This window comes from Anolis carolinensis, chromosome 2, assembly GCF_035594765.1.
Source record: "Anolis carolinensis isolate JA03-04 chromosome 2, rAnoCar3.1.pri, whole genome shotgun sequence".
In the NCBI taxonomy this organism is placed as follows: domain Eukaryota; kingdom Metazoa; phylum Chordata; class Lepidosauria; order Squamata; family Dactyloidae; genus Anolis; species Anolis carolinensis.
Genome location: NC_085842.1, coordinates 142,837,081 through 142,850,497, shown reverse-complemented (window position 1 = coordinate 142,850,497; position 13,417 = coordinate 142,837,081). Strand labels below are relative to the sequence as shown.

At 38.0% G+C, this 13,417-nt stretch overlaps 1 protein-coding gene and 1 long non-coding RNA gene across 2 annotated transcripts; one reads left to right on the top strand and one right to left on the bottom strand.

The window, feature by feature from the left end:
* Positions 1-52: 52 nt before the first annotated feature.
* Positions 53-7,119, top strand: tvp23c (trans-golgi network vesicle protein 23 homolog C). The gene is made up of 7 exons (NM_001281876.1): positions 53-101; positions 2,792-2,874; positions 3,805-3,949; positions 4,455-4,544; positions 5,335-5,466; positions 5,569-5,697; positions 6,877-7,119. Exons 1-7 carry the CDS (start codon positions 90-92, stop codon positions 6,907-6,909), a joined length of 624 nt encoding a protein of 207 aa, NP_001268805.1. The 5' UTR covers positions 53-89; the 3' UTR covers positions 6,910-7,119.
* Positions 7,120-7,432: 313 nt separating this feature from the next.
* LOC134296274 (uncharacterized) lies at positions 7,433-9,673 on the bottom strand. The gene is made up of 2 exons (XR_010002921.1): positions 9,366-9,673; positions 7,433-7,622 (listed from the first exon to the last, which is right to left on the bottom strand). It is a non-coding gene; the product is annotated as an uncharacterized LOC134296274 (long non-coding RNA).
* Positions 9,674-13,417: the final 3,744 nt, after the last annotated feature.

Genomic DNA, 13,417 nt, shown 5'->3' with positions numbered 1-13,417 from the left:
TGTTTCTATCTCTTGGTGCCCGGCGCGCCCGTCGCACAGTGGGAGCGTCGACGAGGTCTGTTTGCGTGACGTGGCCGAAGGCGGAAGCGATGTTGCGGCAGGTGAGGATGCGGGGTTTGGCGGGGAGGAGGAGGGTTAGACCCCGCTTCGAAGGCCCAATCTTTGTCCGAATGCTTGGGACCAGGGAAGCTTTGGATAAGGGGGGTTGGAATATCTGCTTTTGTATTCTACATACATGGGGAGATGGAAACCAAGTGTAAACACGACATGGGTGCATGTTTCATATTCATCTAGCCCAGGCCTGGGCAAACCTGGGCCCTCTCTCCAGGGGTTTTGGACTTCAACTCCCACCATTCCTAACAGCCTCAGGCCCTTTCCTTTACCCCCTCAGTCGCGAAAAGGAAGGGGCCTGAGGCTGTTAGGAATGGTGGGAGTTGAAGTCTAAAACCCCTGGAGAGAGGGCCCAGGTTTGCCCAGGCCTGGGCTAGCCTGTACACGGCTTTATGCTCAACATACAGTAGAGTCTCACTTATCCAACATTCGCTTATCCAACATTCTGGATTAGTCAACGCATTTTTGTAGTCAATGTTTTAAATACATCACGATATTTTGGTGCTAAATTCGTAAATACAGTAATTACTACGTAGCATTACTGCCTATTGAACTACCTTTTCTGCCAAATTTGTTGTATAACATGATGTTTTGGTGCTTAATTTGTAAAATCATAACCTAATTTGGTGTTTAATAGGCTTCTCCTTAATCTCTCCTTATTATTCAACATATTCGCTTATCCAACGTTCTGCCGCCCCGTTTATGTTGGATAAGTGAGACTCTACTGTATTTAGCATTTTGGTGTCTGAAGCCAAGTTTGTAGGTCAAACCACCAAAAAGCAAAGGTATCCCTTTCTCAGTGGAGAGTTTTGTAGCATTTCGTGTTTCTAAACAAGGGAGAAACTCAACCTGACTTTATTCCTGAATATATCTGTAACCACAATAAAGGCATTGATGCCCTTTTACATCAAATTTGTAATGTTTTCATATGAACTGGAGTAATATATGTAGCACTTGCATTACCCTTTGAAATGACAAAACAGCAGAATATTGCTTAACTTAAAATTATATATATATATATATATATATATATATATTTAAAAAGATAATTTATTCTGAGCACTTAGAAGTAAAATGTGTTGTCGGATGCTTTCATGGCCGGAATCACTTGGTTGCTGTGAGTTTTCCAGGCTGTATGACCATGTTTCAAAGGCATTCTCTCCTGACGTTCGCCCACATCTATGGCAGGCATCCTCAGAGGTTGTGAGGTCTGTTGGAAACTAAGCAAGTCCTCCCCCCCCCCCCCCCCCCTGTCAGGAGAAACTTGAGTCGCTTCTGGAGTGAGAGAATTAGCCGTCTGCAAGGACGTTGCCCAGGGGACGCCCGGGTGTTTTGATGTTTTTTACCATCCTTGTGGGAGGCTTCTCTCATGTCCCCGCATGGAGCTGGAGCTGATAGAGGTAGCTCACCCGCGCTCTCCCCGGGTGGGATTTGAACCTGGCAGCTTTCAGGTCAGCAACCCAACCTTCAAGTTGGCTCCACTAAGCAAGTGGGGATTATATATCTGTGGAAGGTCCAGGGTGGGAGAAAGAACTCTTGTCTGCTGGAGGCAAGTGTGAATGTTGTAGTTGGCCAGCTTGATTAGCATTAAATGGCCTTGCAGATTCAAAGCCTGGCTGCTTCCTGGAGGAGGGAATTCTTTGTTGGGAGGTGTTAGCTGACCCTGATTGATTTATGTTTGGAATTCCCCTGTTTTCAGAGTTTTGTTCTTTATTCGCTGTCCTGATTTTAGAGTTTTTTAAAATATTGGTAACCACATTTTTTCATTTTCATGATTTTCTCCTTTCTTTTGAAATTGTCTATATGCTTCAATGGCTTCTCTTGTGTAGTCTGACATGGTGGAAGCTTCAAGGCCATTAAATGCTAATCAAGCTGTTCAATTTCAACATTCACACTTGCCTCAAACAGACAAGAGTTATTTCTTCCAATCTGGATTTTTCACAGATATATCAACCCCACTTGGCTAGTTTCCAACAAACCTCACACCTCTGAGGATGCCTGCCATATATGTGGGAAAAATGTCAGGAGAGAATGCTTCTGGAACATGGCCATACAGCCTGGTAAACTCACAGCAACCCAATAGACTATTGATCAACTTAAAATTATATATTTTAAAAAAGATAATTTATTATGAGCACTTAGAAGTACAGTTTACAAAAAACAGAAATATACCTGGTGAAGTTTCAGAAACCATCACTTCAGATAATGTAAATCTAAAGGTGCATTTACACTGAATGTGCTTTGACACCACTTTAACTGCCATAACTCAAAGTTTTACAAAGCCTTTGCCAAAGAGTGCTGGTGCTTCACCAAACTGCAAATCCTATGATTTCAAAGCATTAAGCCATTGCAGTTTTTTTCTGTTTGTTTCATTGATTTGCCCCTTCCCCATTAGGATTGTATACATCCCCTATTTTTTATGTACTCTTTGAATTTGGGTTGTGCTCCAATGTGTTGTGCTCAAATAAAAATAATTTGAAATCTGACAATTCCAATTGAATTAGATGTCTCATTCAGTAAAACACTGGGATACTCATTCTGTGACATACATTGTTTGGGAACACCCCTCCTTTCATTGTTTCAGTTTTGGAGTTGATTGTTTTCATTATTGCCCCCCCCCCCCAGGATTTTAGAAATAAATGTGTAATGTTTCCTATAATTTCCTCTCTCCTGACTTTAGGACAGTAGTGACGACACAGAAGATGTGTCACTCTTTGATGCCGATGATGAAATGTCTAGGAGACCCAAAAAATCTAAAATCAAGTAAGCAATTGCTACGGTGGCTGGTTAGGTATGGCTATCAACTTCCTAGTATAGTATTTCTCAAATTGTGTCAAATGTTTTGGACTTCAACTCCCAGAAATCTCAGTCAGTTTACAACTGTTGGGAATAGTGGGAGCTCAAGTCCAAAACATCTGGAGGAGTAGTTTGAGAAACTCTGGCCTAGTAAAACAAATCTGTCATCTTTTGTGCTTTGAATGAGCCTCACTGAGTATGCATTTGAGAAAAATGTAAACTCATACTGATTATTATTGTATGCTGGCTGTCTAGAATGGGATGCATCTTATCTGTATAGTTTCTGTATGTACTTCTAGATAATTACATAGAAGTATTTCTGCTTACTGCAAAGGCTGTATGAACAATATTGTTTATATGTAACAGTACATGATTTTGATACATGCAGATTTTATGCCTGTGGTCTCAAAAAAATTGTCTTGTGGTCTCTGTTTTTTTAAAATTAAATATTTTGTGTGGTATGACTTACAACTCAAGCTAGTTTTCTTACACGTTCATATTGAAGATGAAGTAATAGTTGGCTTTGATAGTAGTTACTGAGAAGTGCAACAGTGTGAAAATTAAGGTTTAAACTTAGTAAGACTGTGACTGAATATGAGCTTCACTGTGGGTGATTCTACATTGTAGAATTAATGCAGTTTGATACAATTTTTACCATTTTAACTGTGATGGCTCCATACTATGGAATCATTAGATTTGTAGTTTGGTGAGGCACCAGCACTTTGCAGCAGAGAGATAAAGACCTTTAAAACTACAGTTCCATTGGTTCAGTAGCACTGAGCCATGGCAATTACAGTGGTGTGAAGCTGTATTAATTTTACAGGTTACCTTCAACTTTTTGGCTCAGCAAGGGGAGAGGAAAATAATGGAATTATTTTCTTTATGTGTCTTTCACAGACATCCTGTAGCTTCCTTTTTCCACTTGTTCTTCCGGGTCAGTGCACTAATTGTCTACTTACTCTGCGAATTGTTGAGCAGCAGCTATATTGCCTGTATGGTGACAATCATCTTACTTCTGTCTTGTGACTTCTGGGCAGTGAAGGTAAATATGCTAGAGTTCATTTGCATTTTAATGCGTTCCATACTGACAGATTATGCAGGCGGATCAATTTTGCATACAAGAAAGGAGCTGGAGCTCTCTCTTCAGTGTTTTCTCAAGAGGAAAACCTTTCTAGATCACTGTGGCTTTTGTCACATAACAGGAGCAAGCTTTATCACTTTGTATTATGGCTACTATCATCATCATCTTTATCCCCAGACTTCTTTCTGAGGCTGGGAAATTGTGATTTGCACAATGCCACCCAATGAGTTTCTAAACAAGGAACAAGCCCTTGACCTCCTGAATTCCTTATCCGCCATTAGCAGTACTACACCATTCCAACACAGTTGGATTAATAGCTGCCTACCATGATGTTACTTAAGAGCACAAAATAAATTAGGTCCTTGTGGCTTTTGTGTTTCTTGTATAAAGCAGAGCAGAGTAAGATTTCATTTCATGATGTCTTCTTCAGGAGCGGTCTTTTCATGCAGTTTTTAATTTTCTCTAGAACGTCACAGGGAGGTTAATGGTTGGCCTTCGCTGGTGGAACCAGATTGATGAGGATGGAAAAAGCCACTGGGTTTTTGAAGCCAGGAAGGTAAATATCTCTCAGTTGCTGAGGAAGTTTGAATTGCTATTATGTGGCGCGTGTTCCTGGGCTGTGGCCTACTGTGTTCCCATTTGGAGATGCTAGGGAAGATACATACAACCAAGGCAATATATGTTTTGATGAGTCTGTGAGTGTGTCTGAATTCTAACCTGCCCAATCCTCTGTTTTGCAACCATTCTATAAAGATATATAATCCTTTGCAGTGAAATGAATGACATAACATTTTCCGTTCCAATTTGCTGTATTCAGTGTTTTACACTTGGATGAGACCATTAACTAAGCATACTAGCGCAGAGGGTTTGTTTTTAAACTGATCTGTTCTTTTGTGAGCATTTTTGTACTTTCGTTAATTCTCAGAAAGAAGATAATCAGTTCTGAGCCACATTTTTGGAGAAGGTTGCATTACTATTTATGTTGCCCCAAAATCAGAGTCTTCAGAGTGAAATAAAAATGACACAACACAAACTAAATATAGAAATATAAATGTGGAGTTTGGTTCCCAAAAAAATTGAAACAAATGAATTATAGGTGGCAGCACATGATCTAGGAGTAGAATATTATGTAGAGATCAAAACTATCAATGTATCAAATCACTTTGGTACAGGGCTTGGAAAATTGCATTTTATTGCAAAAATAATGCATATCCTCAGCACCTTTTTCCAATTCCTGTAAAATATGTTCAGCTGGATTTGGTACTTTTTGGAAACAAATTCCACAGATTCATTTTAAATTAAACAGTGATGCTTTGTATTCATACTGCATTTCTATACATTCTTAGACATCTGCTCAAGGGAAGAAAGCTACATCAGAAGCAGAGTCCAGAATCTTCTGGTTAGGACTGATCACTTGCCCTTTGCTCTGGGTGGTTTTTGCTTTCAGCGCCCTGTTCTCTTTCAAAGTTAAGTGGCTGGTGAGTTAAAAACATAGTAAATATCTAATCAAATCAACTCCCTTGGGTGCATGCTACAGTGAAGCCTTTGATTCTGTCATGTGGTGTTTCCTTCCTTCACAGGCCGTAGTGATTATGGGCATGACATTGCAAGGAGCAAATCTTTATGGCTACATCCGGTGCAAAGTGGGCAGCAGGAAAAATCTGACAAGTGTGGCCACCTCATATCTAGGCAGGCAGTTACTGCGGCAGGTATTTGTCTTTAAGACTTTTTTCTGCTTCCTATGTATGTTTTTATACTGATATGATTTTGTGATGAAGCTGGTGCTTTCGAATGTGGAAGATTTTCAGAATTCATCAACTTCTAACAGCATGAACTGGTCTTACAATTGGGAGGAATGCTTATTTCAATCCTCAAAAATGTATTGCTTCACAGCTTTGTTCTCCTGAGAGAACATGGCACAAAACCATAAGAGCTTGTTGAAGCATACATTTCAGGTGATGTCTAGCCCCAGAAAAACACTCAGTACGATGCAAAGATGTTCTTTGTTGGTGTCATCCACAAGGCAAAGAGTCAGAAGTTGTGGTCTGTCTTTGCTCATCTGCATCTTAGGTCTCAAAGCCATATGCAGTTTGGGAATAGGATTCTGTATTTGTCCCAGGTCAATTCACAATTTGTGCAGCAGATTCTCCATTGCTTCATTCTCTCAACATAGTATGATAACCCAATTCCTACATTTTTTGCTTTACAAATTTGGTTGTATTTCTTCATTAGGCATCCAGAGATTTGGGTGTCTGTAGAAGAAAACAATGTTTGGTAGAATTTATGTTCTGCTCAACCATGAAGTTTCCTGAATGACTTTGGACAAGTCACTCTTTAGCCTAATCTACCTACCTACCTACCAACCTACCAGAATTGTTGTGAAGATATGATTATATCCAAAATATGGCTTTTTATTAAACTCTTTGGAGCTTAATTGATTGATTTCATACAGTGCTGTACATGTGTATGTTTTGAGAGGAAAGACAACAGATGTGATAGTAATCATCCAACCATATGTAATTTAATATAGCTTTCTGTTTCTTTCTTATTAGCTATCTCACTGTTTTTGTGCCTGGACTATTTATAAATTGCCAAATATGGTTTGAAAGGTTTCTTTAGAACTGTGTTTAGCAGGAATTTGACCGCCCAACCAATAAAGTTTTAGAACTTTTAATTGGTCCAGAAAGTATGCAACTAGGATTTATCTTCAGATCCATTATCTATGCTTATCATATAAAATCAACATTATTGGTAAGGTAAAAAAAGGGTAAGACAATGTAGTAAATAGTGTTTCCAAAGTGGAAGCTGTTATTTTTCTTGGATAGTTTTCTTATGGGATCTGTGGTCCTTGAATTAATCATGAACTAATGTTATTATTGCTTTAACAGACAGTACCGAAAGAGGATCAAGCAGTATCTTGAAGATCATAAAGAATCCCATTTCCATTTTGGTTGCTTCTGAAGAATGAAAAATATTTCCTTGGGCCGCTGTACAGAAGATTTATAAGATGTGTGTGGATTTTTGTAATTAAATATCTCTTACAGAAATGCTAGTTCTAATTTCTTGTAACTTAGATTTGCAGAGCCCTTGCTGACCCTCAACATGCTATTGGGACCTTTTAAAAAGTAAAATGGCTCCTTTTATTTGTGGGTGATTATGACACTCTATTTCTTAAGTGTCTGGATCTGTTTCAGAGAGCCTTGTTGTGAAATATTGGAATGTCCAAAAACTATCTGAAAAGCTCCATGACAGAGGATTGAGTTCTCTCTCCTTGGAGAATGTGTCTCTCTGAAGAATGTAACCTATGCCTGTATAATTACAACTTTCACTTGCACTTTTGAAACAGAAAATTTTGTAGACCTTACGGTTGGATAAGAGAACTTGAAATACAGATGGAAAAAATTCTGTCAGAGGATTAGTAATAAATAGACTATTGGAAATCAGTAGGACTTTAAATTTCATTATTGGAACAAAGGGACTCATAAGTCTCTTAATTTGGAGAATGCTAAAGACTTAATTCAGCATTACTTTTGCTGAGTCTGGAGCTTCACAGATTGGACTTTTAGTTCCCTTGAGCAGTGTGGCTTCAACTTACCCCATCACCAATACAGTCATGCTTCTTCAGTTTTAATTTCTGAAAAAGATTGGAGATGTGATTATATTTTTAACAGTCTTTCATCTGATGCCATGAAAGCAAACTGCCAGAAAAAATCTGACCTTATTCTAATATACTTATGACATAACTGAACACATCTGGCTGTTATTTCAGTTTTCCTATTTCAAGTGGAATTAGATAAACTGTATTCTTAGTAATCTATTGAAAATAGATGTTGATATACTACTGACTGCTGTTTGTTAGAATGCTTTTCCTGTTCTTGCCATAGGAGACGGCTGACCAGGGTAGAGGGTGGTTATTTGGGTTCTTCATTTATTCCTTTAAAAAGGAACATAGTATCTTTCCTCTGTCTCTTATAGGGAAGTAATTATCTGTGTTTAGATATAAGCCTGAACTTTGGTAAAGCATCACATACACACATCATGGATTTTGTCCTTCCTATTTTTTTTGTAGCTTAGTTAAAACCCAAAAATTGGAAACAATTTAGCATAGTGTCCAAATATCAATATTTGTTTGAATACTGGCTTACTAAAGCCAATATTAATATGTAGTTTATAAAGTAAGCTTACCAACAGTTCAGTTTGAGATGTAATGATCAATTGTGATTAATAAGCAATCCAATCAAAAATTCCTGCTCTCATCACAACTTCACCTGAAGAGATGAGGGAGTGAACAAATTGTAGGCTTACTATAGCTTGCCTATATTTTGATGTTAATGCCACTTAAATGTATGATTTAAATATTACTCATTATGTCTAGTTTGCATACATTGGTGCTCAGAAGAGAGTTTGGGCTTTAACGAATAATTTTTTGTTAAGACATGCAAGTACAAACTGGGGTTACCTGCATGCAATCATATGGGTTTTTTTATACATGCAATTTTCCTATAATTATTCTTTTTGTGCAGTTACAGCATTAGATAATGATTGTTGATAGCTATCCACATGTAGGCCATGGTGCATACAAAAATTTCTTCAGACACATACAAGAGACAAATGCCTGAGTCTGTCTTCTGCCACATGTAGCATCAACACACCAATGTCACCTGAAATGACTGCAGTGTCAATGCTGAAGCAATTTTAACAGTAATCCATATGGGTGGAGATTTTAAAATTTGGGTTCTGATTTGCTCAATTAGCAAAAGGCAGTCATAAGAATTCATCTTGCCTTGAACTGGATTATGGATTATGAGTGTGGTACTCAAATGGATTATGAGTGTGGTACTCCACCAGAAGCCATTATCTTCAAAGCTGTATTTCTTTCCTCTTTGTTATAGATTGGAATGGATTCTCTAAACAAACCTCCACCTGATCATACCATGACTGATTGGACTGTTTTTCAGGATTAGGATTTTTATTAACATTTAGTGTTTGCTGAATGCACTTCTATGCTCAAACTTCATTTTGAATATGATCAATTTGCAGATTTCTCCAAGTTCAAGTTGTATTGACTCTGCTTAAAAAGTTGACAATGTGTGAATAGAGAAGAAAGATTGGTTATAATGAAGATTGCATAATAATTGCTCATTATTTATGTTCACATTGATTGGATAAATTATACAAACAGGAGTATTGATAATGTTTGTGCTTGGGTGTTTGGATAATGTACAGCTTGGGTTTTTCTTCTGGGAATGTTAAAGCAATGCATTTGAAATTTATGCATTGTGCATTGTTATGAAACCTTTTAAATGAATATGCTTTTGCAAAAACATGTTTTTTCAAAGAAATCTATTTTTTTAAAGTTGTGTAATTCTGAATTTACCTGATGTTAGTGTGCTGACATCATTCATCTACAGCGTTATGTAGAGTTTGTTACGATTTAACAAGCTTGTGTTTTTATCCTGGTTTCTCATAGCCCTCCTTCTTTCACTGTTGCGTTTTTCTTGCCATTTATATGTTCTTCTAGTTCATATTTTTCAACTTGCTTCTCTATTCTACAGATGAAGAGACTCATAGCAGTAGTAATATTCCTATTAGTTCTGATAAACAGACAGGCGAAACTTGTCATTATGACTAAACAGTGGAATTGTCTAGTGGGTTTGGCCTGCTGATTGGCTGCCAGGAACAATAAGGTAGATCTAAAGAATATAATCTAAGTTCAGACTTCACCAACAACTGTTGTAAGTCATAAGTATTTCACTCATGATGTCCATAAGAGCACCCTTAGCTGTATGTATGTATGCATTAATAATAATAATAATAATAATAATAATAATAATAATAATAATAATAATAATAATTTATTTGTACCCCACCACCATCTGTTCGGCTCACAGAAGCACTTTGAAATGCTGCATATAAACAACAGTATATAAGCACATAAACAGTAACATCAGTTTAAAACAACACACATAACACACATAAAATCCATCTGTTAAAATTGTAAAATTCTAAAACACAGAACCTGTGAACAAAGCTGGCTGTAGTAACAAACCAAAGTGCAGAGTGAAGCAATCGATGGATCCTCAAGTCTGACCATAGATTACACAAGGTCAGTCAAAGGCCTGTCTAAAAAAACATATTTTTAAACTAGTGGAGAGTGGGGACCAACTTAATCTCTCTAGGGAGGGTATTCCAGAGCTGGGGGGCCATCACTGAGAAAGCCCCCTCGTCCCCTTTCAAGGCTAAGTGCAACTATAAATAGGATGTAAATAGAAATAGATCTGATTCTACAGCAAAGTTTTCATCTCACTTCAGATGCAACATTTTACACTAGATAACTTACAAATCACTACATAAAAAGCTGACAGATAAAATAGGGATCAAATGTGAGGTCTCATATATATGAGCTGTGAGCTTGTTTTATTTTACCATTTAATTAATGACACTAGCAGTACATATGCAGTCTCACATTTTAACATACATAGCATAAGACATTGTTCTCCAGAAGTTTACATTGTTCTCCAGAAGTCTTCATAGCAGCACATGCTATGGTGTACAGTTGGTTGAAATACCACAATCTCAACAACCATTCTCAGTTGTGTGGGTTGATCTTCTAGAATCTTCTATATTATGTTGATGCTTCAGTCGATCTGTGAAATAGGCAACTGATCCAGAAAAGACACGTTGACTTGGACTCTATTTGACACGTTGACTTGGACTCTATTTGACACGTTGACTTGGACTCTACCTGAAGAGGTAATTGAGTCATGCACTTGTTCAGTTCTGCTGAATAGGTTTTCAGATTGTTCAATATGTTGACATGTTCAAATTGTTTAGCGAAGAGAGGCAACCACATATCTCTTCGGTTAGTATCCATTCTGTCAGATCAGTGCCACCAGAAGAGGGCTAAAAAAGAAAGTTGGATGGTGAAGATTATCAATGTTTCCTTGAAAGAGGACATCTTTCTTCCATTCTTCCTTCTCTGGAAGAATCCATCACAAGGCCACTATTGAAGAGGCCTTCATCAGCCAGTTTCTAAACTTTTTATTAGTCTCAAAGCTTGTTTTGATCTTTATACCCCAGGGGAACACTGGAAATAAATCCTGGGGAAAATGTATCTACAACTCTCCTTGTCTCTTCCCCTAATCATGATTTCCAACAGAACCCCTAGTAATCTCTCCATGATCACAAAAACATGAATTGGAGTGAGTGTTGGCAACATGTCCAGGTTTTCCTGGATAAAACCCTTCATCTAAATTTGTTCCAATACGATTCTGAGACAAAAATAGGTTTGGTTGCCTTATGGGATGACCTATACTGGGTAAATGCATGTTTGATTATACTTTTTGAGCCTCTAATAGCATTTGGTACCATCAAACATGACATCTTTCTGGACTGTTTAACTGATAAGAATGTTTGGAGCAATGTTTTGCAGTGGTTCTGGTTCTTTGATAAATGATCTGAGAATAGTGCCAAGTAACACTTGTTCAGTCTCCTGGCTGTTGGGATTCTGCAGGACTCATTATTGTCCTCTATGCATTTTAACATCTATGTGAGGCCTCTGGGAGAGGTCACCCAGTGTGGGGTTGTGAATTATCGGTATGTTGTTACCTTTTGCAGTTGATGCTCACTGAATGTTCTAAAGGATTGGATTTCAGTGAGTAAATGTAGGGTCAGGAGAGAATACTTCTAGAACATGGTCATACAGCCCGGAAAACATAAAACAACCCAATGTAGGGTCAGTCTCAAAAAGATAATACAGATGTTGGTCAGTAGAAAAACTATTCTGGGGTTGGGATTACAAGGGGTCTAAATAGGCCTACGTTCCCTCTGAAATACCAGATTCATAACTTGGAGTATTCTTGGACCCAGCACAGCTCCTAGACAGTCAGATAAGTTTATGATCAACTAGTTGGTGTGCCAAGTGTGCCCTTTTCTAGGGGTGAAAGGATTTGACCACAGAGTTTTATGTCTTAATTATTTTCGAAGTAGACTACAGTGATGTCACTACCTGTGACTGCCTTGAAAAGTGTTTGGAAGAGATATCTATTGAAAACTGCATCAGATGACTCTTGTTGGGTACAGGCTTCAAAGACCATATGTCTTGCATAGTACTGAATATATTAGCTTCCAGAGTGTTTGTTAAATACAAAGTAATTGTTTTGAATTAAAAAACCTTAATATGAGGTGACCACCATCTCATGCCCAAAATGTGATATCCCAATGAGAGGGTTGAATTCCTGCATGGCAGATAATTAAATAGATGTGTTTGTGATTTATTTCAATGCTATGAATTTGTGGTTATGTGAGCAAAGGCACCCAAAGCTTCTTGCCACTTTTCTGAGAGCATATATAAGGTGGCTTTCTTCCTAGCAGCACCCTGACTGGAGCTCTCAAGGGAAATCAGATTCTCCTTCCTTCTTGAGCTCCCAGGAAGCAGCTAAGTACATATAGTTTCATAAATGCTTTGGTTCTTGAAACTGAGGTGGTCGCTTTGACCATTTCAAACTGTTTGTGCTTTTATAAACCATTTTAAAGCAGTTGCTTTAGACTGTCTGTGTATCTTTATATGGTAAACAATTATCTCTTGCATATTTCCTTAACAGCTCTGATGGACTAAAAGGCACTAAGCTAGATGGATGGATAGATGGATGGATGGATGGATGGATGGATGGATGGATGGATAGATAGGCAGACACTATGAGAAGCTCTGCTGGGTCAGATTGGAGGATTTTGTAGTCATGTATTTCACAGTGATCAACCTGATGCCTACGAGAGGCTCACAAGCAAAAGACAAAGACAACAACACCCTTATGCCATGCTCCCTGGTATGTGATATATAGAAGAACACTGCCTCTGATACCTCAATATACATTGAAATGAAATCATTTTCATTAGGTATCTGTTTTCCTGTTAGGAGTAAAACATGCATATTTATCTTATGTTTCTCCCTTATACATACACACGTCCTATTTTCCAGCGCTACTGTTACCTTTTTTGAGGTGTGATCAAAAGCCCTACATACTATGACAAATGGGATATATGGATATAAGGACATGATTTTGCTGTTCTTATTTTAGTGCCATTTAAAATAATGCCCCACATGGAATTTGCCAGTTATTGCCCTCTTCATAGTACTTCCACCAACTTCAATCCCTCCTCCCCTTGGGAACAGATTCATTCATGATGACAGGTGATACATCGTTTAGAATTTCCCTCAAAATAAAATATCCTTTTCATATTGCATTTTAAACAAAATGTCTCATCATTTCCATTTCAGTGTGCATGGTTGCACTGCAACTTAAATAAATAAACAGGTGGACTTTGTATTTAATGTAACATGTAATTTTGCCTGGAGAGAGGCACTGGGCGGTGAAGGAGAGATGGCTCTTGTGCTCTCTGGCCATAAATCTGCAGGGTGCCATATGAGTC

Excerpts from the sequence above, each read along its gene's own strand:
- tvp23c (NM_001281876.1), top strand. Across the intron at positions 3,950-4,454 it reads GTGACTTCTGGGCAGTGAAG|AACGTCACAGGGAGGTTAAT; the intron begins GTAAATATGCTA and ends AATTTTCTCTAG. Across the intron at positions 5,698-6,876 it reads GCAGGCAGTTACTGCGGCAG|ACAGTACCGAAAGAGGATCA; the intron begins GTATTTGTCTTT and ends TTGCTTTAACAG.